This window comes from Mytilus trossulus, chromosome 1 (genome assembly GCF_036588685.1).
Source record: "Mytilus trossulus isolate FHL-02 chromosome 1, PNRI_Mtr1.1.1.hap1, whole genome shotgun sequence".
NCBI classification, from domain to species: Eukaryota; Metazoa; Mollusca; class Bivalvia; order Mytilida; family Mytilidae; genus Mytilus; species Mytilus trossulus.
In genome coordinates this window covers 20,872,471-20,894,198 of record NC_086373.1, presented here as the reverse complement: position 1 = coordinate 20,894,198, position 21,728 = coordinate 20,872,471, and the positions used below count along the sequence as shown (strand labels likewise).

At 33.8% G+C, this 21,728-nt stretch overlaps 2 protein-coding genes across 2 annotated transcripts; both read right to left on the bottom strand.

Moving 5' to 3' along the window:
- Positions 1-657: 657 nt before the first annotated feature.
- On the bottom strand, positions 658-7,000 carry LOC134718319 (uncharacterized). Its single transcript, XM_063580817.1, has 7 exons — positions 6,835-7,000; positions 5,689-5,851; positions 4,285-4,377; positions 3,886-3,924; positions 3,298-3,432; positions 2,370-2,504; positions 658-1,173 (listed from the first exon to the last, which is right to left on the bottom strand). Exons 1-7 carry the CDS (start codon positions 6,910-6,912, stop codon positions 782-784), a joined length of 1,035 nt encoding a protein of 344 aa, XP_063436887.1. The 5' UTR covers positions 6,913-7,000; the 3' UTR covers positions 658-781.
- Positions 7,001-9,253: 2,253 nt separating this feature from the next.
- On the bottom strand, positions 9,254-19,948 carry LOC134718308 (uncharacterized). Its single transcript, XM_063580806.1, has 7 exons — positions 19,766-19,948; positions 18,897-19,059; positions 18,112-18,204; positions 16,875-16,913; positions 14,568-14,702; positions 11,249-11,383; positions 9,254-9,818 (listed from the first exon to the last, which is right to left on the bottom strand). The coding sequence occupies exons 1-7, from the start codon at positions 19,841-19,843 to the stop codon at positions 9,373-9,375; spliced, it is 1,089 nt and encodes a 362-aa protein (XP_063436876.1). The 5' UTR covers positions 19,844-19,948; the 3' UTR covers positions 9,254-9,372.
- Between the last annotated feature and the right edge of the window lie 1,780 nt (positions 19,949-21,728).

Genomic DNA, 21,728 nt, shown 5'->3' with positions numbered 1-21,728 from the left:
TTGATTCGACTTAGTCATTAAAAACGCTCTGGTTCAAGCTTAAATATGAAAAATATATCAAATATGCCAAAAAACGTCACTTTTCAGATGGTTTTTGTCAAAAATGAAAGTGGCCGCATCCGTGTTCATCCTCAACCTTTATATATGTATTTTAATAATTAAATACAACTTACATTTCAATATTGTGAATGAACACGAATGCGGCCATCTTCATTTTAGACGGAAAGTTGAAGTTGAAGTTCAAACCGTCTAAAAATTAACCAAAATGCCAAATTTTGGAAAATTTCAGTAATTAGCATGGCTTAATGATGTTAGAACGCGATATATGTGCATTGTATTGTCAAACACAGCTCATATTTATGTAGCATAAGCATTTAACTTTCCAAAATATAGCTTAAAGATTACATTTTCACAATTTTCTAAAACTGCTATGTTTCTGGGCAAAAAGGGGTCTTACTGAACCTACTCCTTTCAGATCTGGAGACCTTGAGTGCTTCTGTGCAATTCATATCGCTATCCATATATGACTTTATCCGAGGAAAGTGACTCAAGGTCAGATTGAGCTATAATGTCTTGATGACAACACGCAATGGGTGAGACATGATTTGGGCTAGAGTTCAAACGCACTATCGCTTTTGATCACAAAATAAGAAAAACTCTGTTGCAAGGTAGTTTAATATAAAAGCCAAATCTAAGATGTAAAAACAATTCAAATATGAGAAACTTTAGCTTTAAATAATTTTCGATTCAATTCCTCTTTGTTCCATCGTTTTCCGTTAATTTATTTGCGTTTGTCACTTAAAGCCTTCAGAATCTTAGACAATAAGATTTTCTCCTTGAGATCCCTGATTCTATTTATTCTAGATACTAATGAAACGGCGTTTGATGATGATTTGCCATTACGAGACTCTAAGACTTGGTCAATGCTTTGTACTGTGGGCTTTGGACGCATGTTTTTTCTGTCGCCATCTGGCTTAGGACGAGCACCTGTTGGCCTTGGACGAGCACCTGTGGGCCTTGGACGAGCGCCTGTGGGCCTTGGACGCATGTCACCATCTGGCTTACTACTATCGTCCTTGTCATCATCACCCATTCCCTCGTCTGTATGCTCACCATTTGGTTTCTTGTCCATCTTTTCTATGGCATCACTTTTCAAAGCTTTGTTGAACGATTCTGTACCAATATAACAAATTGTTTAAATTAATGTACTTTTACAGATATATAATAAACAATTTTGATATCACAGGCATCAAAAAGTATACTTAGTTTAGTTAAAACCCCATTGCATGCTATTATAAACGATTGTAATCAGCAATGTAAACAAATAAATTATATCGACGAAACTCCACCAAACCAAAAAAAACTAAATCGTTGTTTCAAAACAGAGAGCACTCTTACGATATATCTACAGTAACTATATATTGCATGTACGTTTCATTATCGATATTTTGTGGATTTTTCCTTTGATCTTTTTTTGTGATAATTTTTCATATCATGCTACTTGTTTGAGATGGAAAATTATCACTAGAAACTAAGGAGCCACGTGGCCGTTGCTAATGAAATTGACATGAAATTGACAACGTTGTCATATGTAAAATAGCGATAAACAGATTATCATTGGCCATCTCAACTCGATTGCATTTCTCGCTTTCGCCGTGACCGGCTCAAGCGAGAAAATCAATCTGGTTGAGATGACCAACGATAATCTATAATTATATTACGTTATTTTGATTGGCTAACCGCAACCTCGGGTCCTTTTGAAATTGACATCCATTACGCAATGAAATTTAATATTCATGATACACGAGGTCCCACAGTAATATAAAGTGCACATGTTAATTATTTAAAAACTTCGTATTTTTATGATCCTAGCTTTAAAAAATGTGCTTATTTATAAGTATTGAATGTTTCTTTTAAAAATTTCATATGGTTGTAAAAGCGTTGACCGTGCGCACTTTTTTAGAATGAAGCTCGGAATACACAATGTACTTCGGCAACCCTTTTACACCCCAATGAATTAACAAAAAGAAGCATTCAATTCTTAAAAATAATTTTTAAAATCTTGTTTTTATCTAGAACAAACATTGCATGCTGTCCTAAAGTCACTAGCTCCCTAATGGTACAAATAATTCTGACAGTGTTTTTAATAATTTCCAAAGGCGCGCAACGAAGAAGTAGACATTTTTTGTTCACTTTACATGTCTTAAAAAGTTGTCATTTGATTTTACCACTCCTGCTGAAAGATGTTGATTGTACCATAAGCGCTATCTGGCAATTTTAAAAGTATGGGAAAAATGGAGGAAGAATTTTGTGTGTCTTACACCACAAAATAATTAATGAATAAAACATTTATTTATTAATTGCTTTACCTTGGTCGGTGTACTCGGATCCGTCCAGTGTAGCAATAACTTCAAGAAATCGTCCAAGGGTGAACATCTCAGAAACACCAATTGAGATCTTTTCCACTATTTCAGCCATCGTGCCCACTGATTTCAAGTCATCTTCTGTAAAAGTTAGTATATGTTATATGAATTGAGTGAAACATTGTATAGTTGTACAACAAATAGACATTTCCATTACATAGTACAAACACCAAAGCAATCACTTATTAGAAGAATAATGCAGCATTGCTTATAATGCAATAATTTAGTTTAAGAAGACTGCAAGTATTTATATATCCTTTAACAAAGTTACATTATTAATAATTAGAAGGCATTTCTGATTTGTTCCATATTGTAACGTCTCATTTCATTAACTTCACGAAAGAAGCCGATTTCTCGTTTTCTTCTTCTCTGCTGTTACAAAATTTCAATCTTTTTAGCACATATACTAAATATAAAAGTCGCTTATGTTCGATATGTCTTGTGTCTTATCCATGGTAGGATTAAACTGAAACTTGAAACTTAGTATTTGCAGCTTTTCCACTATTCACCTGGCATCTAATTGAAAGAAAACAAGACTGCTTGGGTCAGAGTGTGAATTGTTACCATTTAAAATAGCATGTTAAAGTTCTGACTCGGCTTGTCGGTCTAGCACAAAGCATGGTTTATATGCAAATGAATATCGCGTAAAGATATGCTGGTAATACCAATACTCCGAAACGGTGGCGACGTTGCTTTGCTAAACTATCACAATCGTAACTACTTCGGCCATACTCGCTACTCATATCAGTACGTTATTATTTCTTCGTGCAATCAGAAAGTCCGAGTAGTTCCGATTAAAACTCGGAGTCAACCAAACAGGACGTTACGACTGTTTCGGAGTTTGATCCATTACATCACCTTATAATTGACAAACCTGTTAGGTCACTAATGTCTAATACATGCTCCATCGTTCTCCAACCATTATATCCACAGGTCAAAATCTGTACCAATGCAGCCATTTTTGCATCATCAAAAGTAGCCTCCGTGCTAAAATCTGTGGCCATGTATTCTGTAGGTTAGAAAAGAAAAAAATCTATCAATACTTAAAATTCAAACTGTAATGTTGTACTCCAAAAAGAACAATTATAATTAGTACAAGGAAGACAGTTTTTGTAACAATATTATTTAAAAACAAGCTTAAAAGAATATCAACAACCTGTGAAGAGTACTGAATCAAATAACTCAGAAACAACTGAAAATCGAGTTTTTAAATATTGATAAAAGTTTTTACTGTTTAACCGGTAGTTAATTGTGAATTTAATTGTCATTTTTGCATGGCGTAATTTTTGTAACTAACTTGAATTCTTGATAAACTTGAGATTTCAATCTCATCTAGTCGCCATACAAACATCAGAATAGTCGAGTGCCTCAGTATTTCAGTATACCATGGTGGGAATAGACGTGATGGTTGATTTTGGTAGTTAACTTACTTTTTTTTTAAACATATGGAAATATCACATACCTTTTTTACAATCTTCCAAGAAAAGACTCTTTGGGCCACCTGTAATACAAATTGAGGTATATAATGACTTCCGCCTTAGCAAGTAAATTAAAAAGACTAAAACACATTAAGTAATTTCTAATTACATATACGAGATTTTTTGGATAAAATGTTGGTAAAATATTTCTTTAACTGTTTGATTTCAGAAAACTTTCGGAAGCGTTTTGTGCTTGGTATACAACAAAGTGACGATATCTAGATCTATTTACTATTATAAAGTTTTTAATCGATATTATTATTACCCCCCCCCCCCCCCTTTTTTCCCCTTCTGAAATTTGGTATCTCATTTAACTTAGTCCTCTGAAGTTTTCATGGAATACAAAAAAAAAAGAATACAGGTATATTTTGAGCTAAGCATACCTCCAATATTTGGTAGGTAGGAATCCATTATCCACAAATGAAAGAGGAGTTCTTGTTCTTCTTCAGTAAGTTCCAGCTCTGTGGTCCAGTCATCTGAAAACAATCACGTGACATACAACGTTAAAACAATCAGACGTGTATCGTTGACACAATTGACATTTCGTGTATGAACAGTTTCATGCTTATAAGAATGCTTCAAAGATGTTTTTGTGATGTCGTTGGCTTCATTCTTTTTGACTAGATCAGTTTAGGAACTTTGTATATGATAGACCTCAAAGTGTTTGTAGTACAGCATCAATTAATCTCAGAACGTTTGGTTTAATTGCCCATCGTTTATTTTTTTATTGACAAGATTATTTTTGTCATAATTCAAATATCAATTAATTGTTTCATTTTTTTTGGTGTTGAGTAGACAAGTTGAAGACCATGGGACCATTAACATTATTCAGGCTTTCGCCTATGAATTCAAGCATCTCAGTTTATAGCAGAATATTAGGCTCCAACTTTCAGTTATACTACATAAGCTTTCTTTTCAAATGGAGCTAAGTAAACTGAAATCAACGACAGTTATACCAAGTTTTACGTAGGCAAACTAAATTGCAATATAGTTTCTCCATTCTTATAGATATAAAAATCTCAATAATTAGAAAATTTTGAAATCGTTGGCTCGTATGTACTTTCAAAGTTTATTTGTGTTATTTACAGAATCAGTCGTTGATGATATATATCTTATCGAATCAATTTACAGCTGATTGCCTTGCGTGTGTAGATAAAGGTAATATATTTGGTTATCTTGCTTGCTAGCTGAACCGTGAAGTCATTATTAGATTTGGTTAACTATCATTTTATAGTAGACTAGTCTGATAGATAACCAATCTATCTGTCTGTAGGACTAGACTATTTTGAAAGGAGTGTAGTATACCTTACCTAGTAACGACTTCACGTTTCAGCTAGCAAGCAAGGTAACCAAGGATATTACCTTTACTTACACATTCAATGCTATTGACTGTAATAAATTCATAACTTTTATCAAGGATTTGTATGTTACTATACAAATCCTTACTTAGCTTCGGTAAGATTTAGGAAGTATTTTATTGACATTTCACTTCCATGATAAGATTTAGAGCATGTCATTGTATAGACAACTGTTTGTTGATGAATACTGTACATATTTACCTCGACAAATCTTTGAAATGTTTTGTCCTGAGTGCAAAAAGGCTTCTTTTATTTGTAGAAACATCATCTCCGCTAGCAGAGGAGAGTGGATCGTAACCCTTGGCTAGAGATGAGATGAGATACACAAGCGTGAAATAAATCATGTTAGAATAAATTCGTTAACTCAAAGATTGTTAGGTACCAAAGAAGTAAAGAAAGAAGATCGTGCAAAGTAAAAATAATACTAACGATGTAATATCTTTTGGGTAATAGCCTCGATGTCGCTCAAATCCTTCTGGACTGATTGAAGAAATTCCTGTACTTCTGCAGTTGTTGCTTCTCCCAGTTCCTTTTCTAAGCCCTGTCTGTCATATGCGAATCTCACAACATTGTGTAGGTCAAAGTCACGGCTCTATTAAACATAAAATACCACTATAAGCTCACTGTATCTTAATTTATGTCTACACGTCATACATATTAAGTAAAATAATCAATTTACATACTTGAAGTAAAATTAAAATCACGAAAATTACTATAAAATTTCCAATGAAGCAGAAAATATGATAGAAGGAGAACGCTGCTTTTTTTAAAAGCTAATGTCATATTTATAGAACATATTGTTCTGTTGTTTTGACAATAAATGATTTAGCGTCTAAATAAGTCTAAGTGTCAAATAAGGATATAGAAGCATAGTCGGGCATTATGTCCACAATTCTACGTGTTCATCTTCGTTATTCAGAAAGAAAATATGTTAAAAGAATTCTGAATGATTTTATTCGACAGTTTGTATATCTCAACTTCAATATTGGAAGGCCAAACTAAACACGATGTGGAAGAAATCTGCAAGCTATACAGTCCTAAAAGGTAACAAATAGTCTTGTCAATGCCTAGGTAGACACATTAGTTTTTCAAATACAGTTATTCAAACTTTTATTAACAGAAAAGCAGAAAATGACCATGCTAACGATATTTCCTGTCAACACTGACAACTGCGCTGGTCATATCCTCGGGATACTATTTGGAAGGCCTAATCGAACACGATGTTGAAGAGCTCTGCAAGCCGAAAAGACATAAAAGTATGCCGAATACGGCTAATGCATCATTAAACAAGTTTTCGTTATAATTAAAACAATCCGTATCTAAAAATTTATCTAAATAGTTAAATTTATATTTTCTCTTTTAACACATGCACAGCGACCTTGAGACGGAACCTCCCGTGTTGGTTGGATCCATAAAATCCCGTACTTTTTTTTTATACCAACTCATACGATAACAAAGCAGTATATATACGATTCATACATTCGTATATCGGAGTATAAAAAAGTATCACAGAAGTATACGGACTTCGTTCTCAAAGGAAAAAGCTGCCGAACATAAGTAAACATTCACACCTACCTGCAACTTTTTAATTGGCGATGACTGGCATATCAAAACAGAAGCCAAAACAATACAAGCGAAACACAACTTCCCCATGCTGCTTTCTTATAAGTTTGTTCTCTCTTCAAAGTTGTTGTTCATAATAATATATTTATAGAATGTAAGTCTCTTTATATAACAACAGATGAACCATGTCCACGATTTGTAAGCTTCAAAGTTTTGAAATGACGATTACACAATTAAAACTGTAATCCGTCTCTTTATCCCAGTTTAATTATGAACATGTTCAGCGTTTTTAACCTTTAGTTTCTTTGTTATGAGTTTTAAGATTAAAAGAGGCTTCTAAAGGTTTGGACCATCTCAATAAAAATAATATTAAATTATTTGTTTCCAGCACCGTCGATGAAACAACAATTCAATAGTACGTTACATGTCCTTGAAGTCGAGACAACGTTCCGTTTCTGTTTCTTTTATTACATGTTTACGCTTATTATAAACAGACAATAACTATATATAAGCGATTCAATTTAAGCTTATATTAGGACTGTAATGTATTTAGAAAATAACTTCTACATCATATTATAAAATTCTTCAGAAAAGATTTTTCTCATTTGTGTATGATTTGACCAACAGCAATTTCAGTAGGATAAGAAGATAAAATGTAGAATAATTGAAGTTCACAATTGGTGTACAAGGGGTACACATTACAATGATCCAAACCAAATGTAAGGGGGGAAAACGACAGAACAAAAAAAAACCAGTTCTTATGTTGTACTGTTACACCACTGTGTCATTTCGATGCCTTTTATAGCTTTATATAAACAAGTTTTATAGCTTACAATGCGATATGGGTTTTGTTAATTGTTGATTGCCGTACGTTGAAAAGAGGAACGAACGATACCAGAGGGGCAGTCAAACTCATAGATCGAAAATAAACTGACAACGCTATGGTTTAATATGAAAAAGACAAATAATAGTACAAATGAAACAACATAAAAACTAAAGACTAAGCAACGCAAACCCCGCCAAAAACTAGGGGTGATCTCAAGTGCTGCGGAAGGGTAAGCAGATCATGCGACACATGTGGCGCCCGTCATGTTGCACATGCTATTACAAATCCGGTAAATAGTATAATTCGGTAGGTCACATCATGAAAAGGGAATGAGATTGTAGTTACGACGACAGGAATATATCCGATATCATCTGTTAAACGGTTATTCCATAACGGTCAACCAACTCGTGATGTCGTCCGTAAAATTTACGAAGTGATGATTTCAACTTCCCCATTTGTAACTGTTGACTAATAGCTTCCTTGTGAGCAACCCTTCATCAAGGAAACCAGGATTGGAAATATAAGCCCGGGAATATCGTATCAATTGGGAGGGAGATATATACTCTGTATGCAGGCGCTGTTGGAATCTTGCTAAATAGAAATGGAATGTTCACAATTGGGAAGCTGAAATCATCTCTTTTGTCGTAAAGTGTTGTTGTTTTCAACCGACTCTCATTGTCAATTTCTAGATGTAAGTCAAGATATGAGACAAGACTTAGCTGTATCTGTTATCTCTAGTTCGATGGGATAGACGCGTTCAACATAGTCACCAAATTGAGGGAACATCAAGTAAGGTTAAAGAACATTGCTAACTTCTTATCTTTCTTCCTGTATGAAGCCTCATAATAATAAAGAAAAGTCGGCAAGGAAAGGGCACAGTAGGTTCCAATTGGAATGTTGACAGACTGTTGAAAAACACGTCCTCCAAACGTAACAAATATGTTTTCAATCAAGAAATTAAGCATCTTGTCAATGTCCGTTTCAGAGAATGTTTTGTTTGAATCAGAGTGATCCTTTACAAAGTAGGATTTATCCCTCCGTAAGACAAGATACTTGTATCTACGTTGGCCATTTTTTTTTTATGAAACATAGCATTTACCTACTCTTTTAATTTGTCTTTTTAGTTTGAAATGTAGAAAATTCAAATGTTTTAATACTATTGCATGATGAAAGAATCTTAGATTGTAAGTACTCTAAAAGATCTTTGGAATTTTTAGTATTCACATCACATTTACGCCACCTCTAGAATAGGCACTTTCACAATAACTTTGAAGCCCGGCTTTAATAGATTGCTGATTAAATACACTTTTATTATTTAGAAAGAGGTTTCCTGGAGCACTTGGAAGCCCTTAAACTGATTTTATCATTTGGTCTCTGGTGTTGTTTCATTGACAATAACACCACAACTTCTTATTAGTATATTGACATATTTCTTAAAAGTTAGATACAATAAGAGTTGCAAACACGTGTCATAAATAGGTGTTTCTTAAGTGAAATGAACTTTAATTGAATCAGTCAGCATTCTTGGTTTTTGTTAACCTTAACATCTACACTAAAAAACTATTTCTTAAAGCTTTCGATTAAACATCACATAATAAATAATGTCACGTGACAAACACGTTACTAGATTTATTTTTATTATTGAATACATTTTCTACATTAGATCAAAACAAATCAATTGTGCAGACAGTTGCATACTTTATCTTCATTGATCAGTCAATACATCACGAGGTTCTTAATCTTGACGATCTGAAATCCTTCATAATATCAGCCAACTTTCTGGCGTGAATGCTGCTTAATCCATGTAGTCTGGATGATGGATTTAAAAATGACCATTGAGCTCCTCGTCTCGTGTCAACATCTGATAGCCATCGTCTCTTGTCATTGTCATTTTGATCTGGTTTTGGTGGTCTCATGTCATTTCCATTTTGATCTGGTCTTGGTGGTCTCATGTCATTGTCATTTTGATCTGGTCTTTGTGGTCTCATGTCATTGTCATTTTGATCTGGTCTTTGTGGTCTCATGTCATTGTCATTTTGACCTGGTCGTTGTGGTCTCATGTCATCGCCATTTTGACCTGGTCTTGGTGGTCTCATTTTATTACCATTAGGACCTTGTTCACGGTCCATTTTGGCTAAAGCCTTGCCTTTCAAAGCTTTGTTAAAAGATTCTAAAAACAAATTGGCATATCATATTTCAAATATCATATTTCAAATATCATATTTTTTTGTAAGATTTTTAGATTTTTAATAGACTATCTGAGACTACTATAACACAACGGAAAAAAACAAATAATGATAAAAATGAATAGTAATAACTGCAGTTGTCAGATGGAAAATATTTTCATTATCACAGAGAATAGTACCTAATACTCTTTATGTGAATGCGGGAACAGATGGTCCGTCTGCAATAGTTAGATATGAAACTGGAATTCATACGAAACTACGTTAAAATAATGTAGTTAACTTTACCAGTTGACACTGTTTTATTGCGAATCGCGGATGACTAATATCTGCTATAGTACTAGTAGTTTTTTTTCAATTGATTGATTATTTGTGTTTTGTTTGGTTTTCATTCTGGCCGGACGTTGCTGCGAATTTAAAGCTAGGATGAAAAATTTTGTCCTGCATTTTTGTTTAGTTGTAATCTCTGTCCTGCCTTTTTATTTTTCACTCTATCCGGTCCTGCTTTTTTTTTTTTTTAGTTTATCCTGACTTTTTTTACATAAATTATCATCCTGACTTTTTTTTTGCAAGTGTCTCATCCTGCCTTTTTTTTTTACTCAAAACTCCTGTCCTGCCTATTTTTTCAAATTTCATCCTAGCCCCCCCCCCCCCCCCCCCCCCAAAAAAAAAATCAAATGGTAGCTCCCTAACAAGGATATGGGTTACTTTTTGGCGGTGGTTTTTTAAAACTCCAACTTTCTTTAATATGACAAGGTGGTAGACAACTGAAATTCGAAAAAGTTAATAACTTGGCCGTTGTAATATTTCAGACAAATAACAGTTACTTCTTGACTGTTGACATGTTTCATACATACACAGTCAGAATGCCAACTTCCAAGCAAGGACCGAAGCTCATAAACTCGGCAATCTTTTAAACGCAGTACTTCGGGAATGTCCGGAGAGCCGACAACCTTTCTTCGGAAGTTGCCAGAATGCAAGTGGTTTCTTTAATACGACAAGGTGATAGACAACTAAAACCCAAATAACAGTTACTTCTTGATTGTTGTCATGTTTCATACATACACAACCAGAATGCAAGTGGTTTCTTAATATGACAAGGTGGTAGACAACTGAAATCCGAAAAAGTTAAAATCTTGACCGTTGTTATATTTCAACATTTAAATCCAGTGTGATTGACAACAGGGTGATGTTTCGGACAACTATTATCAAACTCGGAGTTACTTCATGGGTGTTGAAATGTCTTAGAAATTGAAACCGAAATAGAAGAAACTTCTCGACTGTGACGTCGTCACATTCAATAAAAAAAATCGTAATACAAAATATTAAGAGTTTAAGTGTAGTTTTGAAATGGTGTAATAATAAACATTTAATAAACTATTTTATTTTAGTTTATGCATTATATACTAGTAATTACCTGGATCGTCGTATTGCGCACCGTCAATTGTCAAAAGTACTTCGAAGAATCGGCCAATTGTGAACATTTCTGTCACGCCCCTCGAAACTTTTTCCAATATGGCTGCCAAGGTGTCCAAACATTCAAAATCACTATCTATCAAAAAATATTATATGTTTATTTATGCAGGAAAAAAAATCTATAAAGGAATACCATACTGATTGAATACCTTCGCCATTTGTGAACAAAAAACTTCAAAATCATGATACATATATCGGATAGATGTATTAACAAAAATGTTCAACGACGCTAGTCATTTGGATTTCTTTACAATACAACTTTCGTGTCATAACAATATTATATATCTAAATCTCAACCTCAAGTAAATGATGATAATTATAAGAATTGTTTATATTTTTGATTCTAAGACACAAATAACTGTGTGTTGTGCAAAAGAATTCCCCTTAAATATATAATGGTTATCAGACGAGAATGGAAGGTGAAGTCCAGGCGATATGAGTTATCATTTGAAAATTTCATCAGTACTATCTATTCCAAACCGATAAAAACAAATTATGTCTCATTTCGATTTATCTTTTCGTTTGTTTGTTTCATGTGTACAATCGAACAGCCATAATAGTTTGAGATGGAAAAATCTTCATTTGAAATTGAAGAAAAGAATGAAAATAAATGAAAGGGAAATAGGTAAAACGATGAAGAAATTCAGAGTAGACGGACAGGACATGACGTATTTATGTTTGTGCCTCTCCTAAGTCAGAAGCCTGTAATTTTAAAAGTGGTTGTCGTTTGTTGTTGTGTTACATATTTGTTTTTTTCGTTAATTGTTTGTCCATTAGTTAGACCATTAGTTTTTCTCATTTGAATTGTTTTACATACAACAAATGGAAGTTTTAAGAACCTTGACTGGCTATACAGCCCTTGCACGGTCGGTTGTTTTACATTTTTCATTTTGGAGCCTGACTATGCGGTATGGGCATTGCCCATAATTGAAGGCCGTACGGTGACATATAGCTGGTAATTTCTGCGTCATTTGGTCTCTTGTGAAGAGTTTGCCAATTAGACCACAACCTCAAGGATCAGCAATTTTTTTGTATGGATATAGAAAATTTGATATAATTATGCGACAACCTTTTGAAAGTTCTCTCAGTACGTGACTGATTACATCTATCAATTTCAGACAATTGTTTTGGTTGTTTTAATATGCCTGGAGTCAACTAACGTAAGGGTACCCAAATTGCACCTATTTAGAAAAAATAGCAATGGTATTCTTACAAGATTTCCTAGAGACTAAACAATTTGTATTTTTATGATTTGATACTATGCACGTCTTTCAACATAGGTAAACATATTTAGATTTACACAAAACGTCCACAGTATTTATCAACAGATGGACTGTTTACTGAAAAAGCAAAATGTACGAAAACGTCACCATGCGAAGTCATCAAAACGTCATCTTTTTAAAATTAGCAAATACAATATGTTATGAGTAACGAAAGGGTACCCAAATTGCACCGAGTACCCAAATTGCACCTATTTAGAAAAAATAACAACAGAAATCTTACAAGATTTCCTAGAGACTAAACAATTTGTATTTTTATGTTTTGATACTATGCACGTCTTTCAACATAGGTAAACATATTTAGATATACACAAAACGTTCACAGTATTTATCAACAGATGGACTGTTTACTAAAAAAGCAAAATGTACTAAAACGTCACCATGCGCCGTCATCAAAACGTCACCTTTTAAAAATTAGCAAATACAATGTATTATAAGTATCAATTTCGTAAAGTATGAAGAGTAAGCATGGAATAATATTCAATTGTTCAAAATATTTGAAGAAATTAAACAAAAGCTCGGTTATTAGACTTTTGACGATGTGAATTTAAGCATGGATGTAATTTGGGTACTCCTCATTACAGAATCATGGAAGGTTTGGAGGTTGATTCAAACCCATTTTTTTATGACTCAATATGGATTAAAAAATAAATTGGTGTACCTATACAATAAAGAAGGATAGGGCTTCAAAATCAACACAGTTTGGATATTTTTTTCTTGATCATAAAAAAACGTAGGTGAAAAAACTGTCAAAATAGGTGCAATTTGGGTACCGTCACGTTATATTTTATTGTTTTTTTTCTGGATACATTTCTCACAAAAAGCTGTTATTATTTATTTGTCAATAATAAACATCATGGAACTTCTGTTGGGCCAAAGGCTGAATAAAACTGAAAACGACATTCTAAAACTGGTAGAAATTTTGAGTAATTCGTCTATGAATTACAAAATGGACAAAAAGGCATTATTAGAATGGTGCAAGGCAAACAAAGATTTATCTAGCCTCATATTTCAAAGCTTTATGTTTTACTGTATTTATTTAGTTAAGCATAGAAATTCGGTAGTGATTTAGTGATCTGGAAGGATTTTTCTCTGTGGACCAAGGGCCCTAAAAAAATAAAATCAATGTGCCAATTAAAGTATTAATGGGCCATGTTCAACAGTGGTTAACTTTTTTCAACCAGTTAATAGATCGATTGGTTTTGGTATACTAACCAGTAAGGTCGCTTATATCTAATACGTTCTAACTAGTATACTAACCAGTAAGGTCGCTTATATCTAATACGTTCTAACTAGTATACTAACCAGTAAGGTCGCTTATATCTAATACGTTCTAACTAGTATACTAACCAGTAAGGTCGCTTATATCTAATACGTTCTAACTAGTATACTAACCAGTAAGGTCGCTTATATCTAATACGTTCTAACTAGTATACTAACCAGTAAGGTCGCTTATATCTAATACGTTCTAACTAGTATACTAACCAGTAAGGTCGCTTATATCTAATACGTTCTAACTAGTATACTAACCAGTAAGGTCGCTTATATCTAATACGTTCTAACTAGTATACTAACCAGTAAGGTCGCTTATATCTAATACGTTCTAACTAGTATACTAACCAGTAAGGTCGCTTATATCTAATACGTTCTAACTAGTATACTAACCAGTAAGGTCGCTTATATCTAATACGTTCTAACTAGTATACTAACCAGTAAGGTCGCTTATATCTAATACGTTCTAACTAGTATACTAACCAGTAAGGTCGCTTATATCTAATACGTTCTAACTAGTATACTAACCAGTAAGGTCGCTTATATCTAATACGTTCTAATTAGTATACTAACCAGTAAGGTCGCTTATATCTAATACGTTCTAATTAGTATACTAACCAGTAAGGTCGCTTATATCTAATACGTTCTAATTAGTATACTAACCAGTAAGGTCGCTTATATCTAATACGTTCTAATTAGTATACTAACCAGTAAGGTCACTTATATCTAATACGTTCTCTAATGTTTGCATGCCAATCATTCCACACATTATAATTTGCACCATAGCTCCCATCCTTGCCTCTTCGAATGTGTCGAAGCTACTGAAATTTGTTTCCAAATACGCTGTAAAACAATAAAGAAATAATTTAAGTAGTATGACGTATGTGTTAGTTGCACAAAAGTAGATATTATACAATTACTGGCTTTTGATGAGGCAAATATGCGGTTTTATTGACTTTTGAAAAAATGATATTCACTGAGGCCGACGGTCGAAGTGAATATCAGTTTTTTTTAAAGTCAATCAAACCCCATATTTACCGAAACAAAAGAGGGATTGTTTTATTCCACATTCCGATAAAAGCGCGTGACGTTTAGCGCGGTGAATAACACTTTCTCAGGTGAAAATGCTTTTGTATTCAAAATTATATTCATATAGAGAAACCTACTAAAATAATACTAATATGGAATAAAAGAAGATATGCATGGTATGAGTGTCAATGAGAAATATCCATCCAAGACACAATTTGTTAAGGTATTAAACCGGTATAGGTCAAAGTAGGGTCTTCAACTCGGAGCAGTGACTCACACCGAACAGCAAGCTGTAAAAGGCCCGAAAAATTATTTATGACAAGTGTAAAATAATTCAAACAGAAAAAAACAACGCTAAAGAGCCTGTGTCGCTCACCTTGGTCTATGTGAATATTAAAGAAAGGAAGCAGATGGATTCATGATCAAATTGTGTTTTGGTGATGATGATGTATTTGTATATCTTACTTTACTGAACATTCTTGCTGCTTACAATTATCTCTATCTATCATGAACTTGGCCCAGTAGTTTCAGTGGAAAATGTTAGTAAAAATTTACCAATTTTATGAAAATTGTTAAAAATTGACTATAAATGACAATAGCTCCTTAAGGGGTCAATTGACCATTTCTGTCATGTTGACTTATTTTTGAATCTTACTTTGCTGAACATTATTGCTGTTTACAGTTTATCTCTATCTATAATAATATTCAAGATAATAACCAAAAACAGCAAAATTTCTTTAAAATTACCAATTCAGGGGCAGCAACACAACAACGAGTTGTCCGGTTCATCTGAAAATTTCGGGACAGAGAGATCTTGACCTGATGAACAATTTTACCTTGTCAGATTTGCTCTAAATGCTTTTATTTTGAGTTATAAGCCAAAAACTGCATTTTACCCCTTTGTTCTATTTTTAGCCATGGCGGCCATCTTGGTTGAATGGTCGGTTCACTGGACACATTTTTTTAAACTAGATACCAAAAAGATGATTGTGGCCAAGTTTGGAATAATTTGGCCCAGTAGTTTCAGAGGAGAAGATTTAAAAATTTACTATAAATGACAATAACTCCTAAAGGGGTCAACTGACCATTTTTGTCATATTGACTTATTTGTAAATCTAACTTTGTCGAACATTATTGCTGTTTACAGTTTATCTCTATCTATAATAATATTCAAGATAATAACCAAAAGCAGCAAAATTTCTTTAAAATTACCAATTCAGGGGCAGCAACACAACAACGAGTTGTCCGGTTCATCTGAAAATTTCGGGACAGATAGATCTTAACCTGATGAACAATTTTACTTTGTCAGATTTGGTTTTTGAGTTGTAAGCCAAAAACTGCATTTAACCCCTTTGTTCAATTTTTAGCCATGGCGGCCATCTTGGTTGGTTGGTCGGGTCACCGGACACATTTTTTAAACTAGATACCCCAATGATGATTGTGGCCAAGTTTGATTTAATTTGGCCCAGTTGTTTCGGAGGAGAAGATTTTTGTAAAAGTTAACGACGACGGACGACGGACGCAAAGTGATAGGAAAAGCTTCGGGCAAGGTGAGTTAAAAACGAGAAACGAGAAACGCCCATGAACTCATCAACAAACGACAACCATTGAACAGCAGGTTCCTATGGTGGCCGGATGTGGCCATTTCCCCTTTTCGTGTTTTCGCGTTTTCTCCTGTCACTTTTCCAACACAAATCGGTCCAAATCAAGAAATCGAGAAATTGAAAATTCGGGAAATCGGGAAATCCAGAAATGGAGAAATTGGTCAAATTGGGAAAGCGAGAAAGCGAAAACACGAAATCGAGAATTTCATTTCGCGTTTTCGCTTATGTGCTTTCTCGATTTCCCTTTTTTTCTCGATTTCCCGATCCGATTCCTCAATCAAATGCGTTTTTTATTTAAAATCATAAATATTTTCATGATGTAATTAAATAATAGTTATGAAGCATGTGTGATCACTTTTTACAGCAGTAAATACATACGTACCTTTAATACAATCACCCAAGAAAAGACTTCTGGGGCCGCCTGTAACAAATCAAAAAGATTCTCATATTTCTTTGGTAAGATTACATTCATTATCCTAGCTGTTGTTTTAAAGACACAGGTACTTTAAAACAAAATACCAGTATTTCCCCAAAAGGTATCTGTCTATTGAAAAGGGTTTTATACATGTTCAAAGATTAAAAACTTTCTTGTCACGTGTTAAATCACTAACTCGACCTGATTTCAGACAAGTTGCTAACTATGACAGCACCATGACAGCACCATGAATTATACTGCCGGTGTAGTATTGAAAAATGACAAAACCATTACTATATCAATATTGTTGTTTTTCATTTACACAAGCACATGCAAATAAGGTTGGATTTTTCTTGCACAATCGTAGGCACCTTGAAATTTCAAAATCTGTAATGTATTGGCAACATTTAAAAAAAGTTTGCCAGAATTCATTCGCACATAACTTAGAATGTATTAACATACCGATTAGACTTATTACTGGGTTTGAACTAACATAAGCAACATGGCGGGTGTGACGATTAGACTTATTACTGGGTTTGAACTAACATAAGCAACATGACGGGTGTGACGATTAGACTTATTACTGGGTTTGAACTAACATAAGCAACATGACGGGTGTGACGATTAGACTTATTACTGGGTTTGAACTAACATAAGCAACATGGCGGGTGTGACGATTAGACTTATTACTGGGTTTGAACTAACATAAGCAACATGGCGGGTGTGACGATTAGACTTATTACTGGGTTTGAACTAACATAAGCAACATGGCGGGTGTGACGATTAGACTTATTACTGGGTTTGAACTAACATAAGCAACATGACGGGTGTGACGATTAGACTTATTACTGGGTTTGAACTAACATAAACAACATGGCGGGTGTGGAGTAGGATCTGCTTACCCTTCCTGAACACCTGAGATCATCCCCCCAGTTTTTGGCGTGGTTCGTGATGCTCGGTCTATGTTATGTTTGTTATACTATAATTGGTTGTCCATTCTTTTTCGTTTTTAGCCATGACATTGTCAATTTATCAACAAGATATATATGAAAGAACTGACTTGTCATGTGAATAGCGCTTTCCGTCGTTATTTTTAAGTTGACAACTGTAAGGTTGTCTTTTACTACAGATACGTTAATTCCATTTCTTTGAACTAGTTTTATTAAAACAATTTGCCATTGGTCCGACATAATATTCTACCTACCTCCAACATTTGGCAGATAGGAATCCATAATCCGCAGGTGGAAGAGGATCATAACTTCCTCTGTAGTCAGATCTAGTTCTGTTGTCCAGTCATCTAATGTAAAAGATATCAAGTAACACTAGTATAAAAGGACATTTAAATCTGAACTAAATTTTGAGTCTTAAAATAGGGTTTTACATACAAAAAAAAGTTTTCGAATAGGAAAGATTTATTTTATTTTCAGTTGACGTGACAATGATTTCCAGAATAAAGTGACAGATTAATTGATTAATTGGTTGGTGGTTTACGCCACTTTCGGCACTACTTGCTGTTTCTTGACGATCAGTTTTTATTAGTGGAGGAAGCCGGATTGTCCAAAGAGAACAACCAATTATCAAAGATTTGAGTCGTATGCATCTGTCATATGCGAGTTACGAACTCACAACCCCAAAGTTGACAAGCGAGTGATACAGTAGTTGGACAGTCACTATTTAGATAAATCGACCACCGAGGTCCCGTTTACAGATTAATAAGACACGACCGGAAAATACATTAAGTGACCATCAGTTCAGAATGGATATACAAGAGCAAAACAAAAACGTTACTGGAAATACTCGGAAATATATTAATTTACATAACGGAAAATGTCATTGTTTGCGCTTGAAAGTCTTCACTTGGTATGATCAACCTTATCGCTAATTAAGTCTCTGTGTGCAGCTTAAATCATCGGTACTTACTCAAAGACATTACTAAAAACGTAGTAAATGAAAATAAAAACACAAAACACAAATCCCAACACAACTCACGTGCGATCACTTTATTTGATAAAGCGTCGATGTCGTTGAAGTCGTTCTGGATTGACTGAATAAATTCCTTTCTTTCCTCCACGGTTGCATTCCCTAACTCTTCCCTCATGCTTTGTCGATCATGAACATATTTCATGGCATTATGCAAATCAAACTCGCGATTCTATTAAAAAGAAGGCAGTAAATAATACATTGCATATGTTCATATGAGACATTGGATATGTCTTATCCTTTTTAATAGTTAATGTTTGTGTCATTTTGGTATTTTGTGGATAGTTGTCTCATTGGCAATCATACCACATCTTCTTTTTTTTTTTATAGTAGTTTCAAATATTTTTAGTTGCATTTCAAAAGAAAAGAGTATTTATTTTAATTTTCAGAGCTACTGTTTTGTCAAATCGAGATCATAGATGCTAATATTTTGATATTTTTATTTTATATTTCACCCCCAAAAGTTAATGGTACATCAATTATTTTAAAGTTTTAAAACAAAAGAAGTAGATATAAAGGAGCCAATCGTAAGCCATAAGTCGAATTTATATACAGGCAAGAACCGGACAAAAACAAATACGACGAATAGGAGAACACAACCCAACTTTAAAAAAAATTACTATTCCATATTACCGTATTTGTTAAATGGTTTTTTTTTCTAAAAAAATATTCTGATCCCAAATATGATGAAAAAAAAATATTCTGGTCAAGCAGATGAGATGAAAAAATGTATCTTCTGAATGCAAGTTCCCCCAATATCTTATATTGAAAAAAAATAATCTGATAGATCGTGTCGAAAAAAAGAAAAAAAACTCATACCTTCCCCCCTTGAATGTTTGCTCCCTTATTATGTTAATTGTACAAAATTTAATGCTTACCTGCACGTCTCTTACTGGAGATGAATCAGACAGACCCACAAGCACAGAAAAAAGACCCACGAAATATAACATTCTCATATTTAGAGAAGTAAAATCTTTTCAGTACAACAATGTAATCCTTTTCTTACTGAAGTTTTGCTATTTATACCATAGGCAGTTCATCATCTAAGATGGCAGTAAAAATGTAGGCGTGTCCGAATAAAAAGTTTCCAATTTTTCTGTTGATTGCTCCCGGACATCGTGGGAACCGAAACATTCACACCTTGAGCTATTTCATAATATTGTAATTAAAGTCAAATGGTAGTTTATTTTTAAGTCCATTTACTAAAGGTCTATTCGTAGATTTCTAATAGATACATCTGATTAACATGTAGCAACCTCAAAACTATCTGAATAATGAAGTGGTGTACGTACTTACGACCCATTTTCAAGCATGTTAAATTGAAGCCAATCATTTTTGAAACGCTGTGATACCTTACGTACGGGGCGCCGAATGGGACTCTTGTGGTTTTGTACAAAATTCAATTCTGTCATAACAAAATCATTTTTGTCTTACAAAACTATGTGCTACAGACTTGTTTTGTGAGAACTTCAATTTTGTGATGAAAAATTTTGTCATGACAAAATTCATTTTTGTAGACAAAATTCATATTTGTCATGACAAAAGTCAATTTTGTCTTAAAGGTATGCAAATATAAACATATTTGCATACAAAATTGACTTTTGTTACCTGATATGGAAATTAAATCACAAAAGTCAATTGTGTAAGGTAAGATTCAATTTTGTGAGACAAAATTGACTTTTGTGAAACAAAATGAACTTTTGTGAATCAATTTTGTCAATTTTGTTGAGACAAAATTTAATTTTGTTAATTTTGTTGAGACAAAATTCAATTTTGTCAATTTTGTTGAGACAAAAGTCAATTTTGTCAATTTTGTCTCACAAAAGTCAATTTTGTGTAACAAAAGTCAATTTTGTGTAACAAAAGTCAATTTTGTGTAACAAAATTCAATTTTGTGTAACAAAAGTAATTTTTGTGTAACAAAAGTAATTTTTGTGTAACAAAAGTCAATTTTGTGTAACAAAAGTCGATTTTGTATGCAAATTAGTTCACAGAAACCAAACTAAACTAATTTGAATACAAAATTGACTTTTGTCGCTCAATTTTCAAATTAGGTAACAAAAGTCAAGTCTGTGTAACAAAAATGAATTTTGTCATGACAAAAGTGACTTTTGTCCGCTGATAGATAATTTTGTATGACAAAATTTCAAATTTGTAGTATGATACAAATTTTGTTAAACTGAACTCATTTTTGTTGAACAAAAGTCACTTTTGTCCGTACAAAATTGAATTTTGAGTACAAAACCACAAGAGTCCCATTCGGCGCCCCGTATTACGGACATAACAAACCGATTTTTAACCGGATTTTTTTTGGTTATTATATTGGTGATGCTCGGCGGGCGGGTGGCAGGGCGGGCGGTCGGTCGGGCGGGCGGTCGGTCGGGCGGGCGGGCGGCATTCAAATGTTGTCCGTGCATTAACTCAAGAACCGTTCAACCAAAGCTGTTGTTACTGACAACTAAATGAAGGTCAAGTTCAATAGTGGCCATTTTGACTTTTACCGTTCAGGAGTTATGGTTCTTGAAAGATTGGAAAATGGCGTTTCCAGTCGTGTCCGTGCATTTACGCATGAAAAGTTCTACCAAAGCTTCCCAAATTTTAATATGTTGTTACTGGTGACAAAATGGAGGTCAAGTTCAATAATGACGATTTTGACTTCTACCGTTCAGGAGTTATGGTTCTTGAAAGATTGAAAAATGGCGTTTCCAGTCGTGTCCGTGCATTTACGCATGAACTGTTCTACCAAAGCTTCCCAAATTTTAATATGTTGTTACTGGTGACAAAATGGAGGTCAAGTTCAATAATGACGATTTTGACTTTTACCGTTCAGGAGTTATGGTT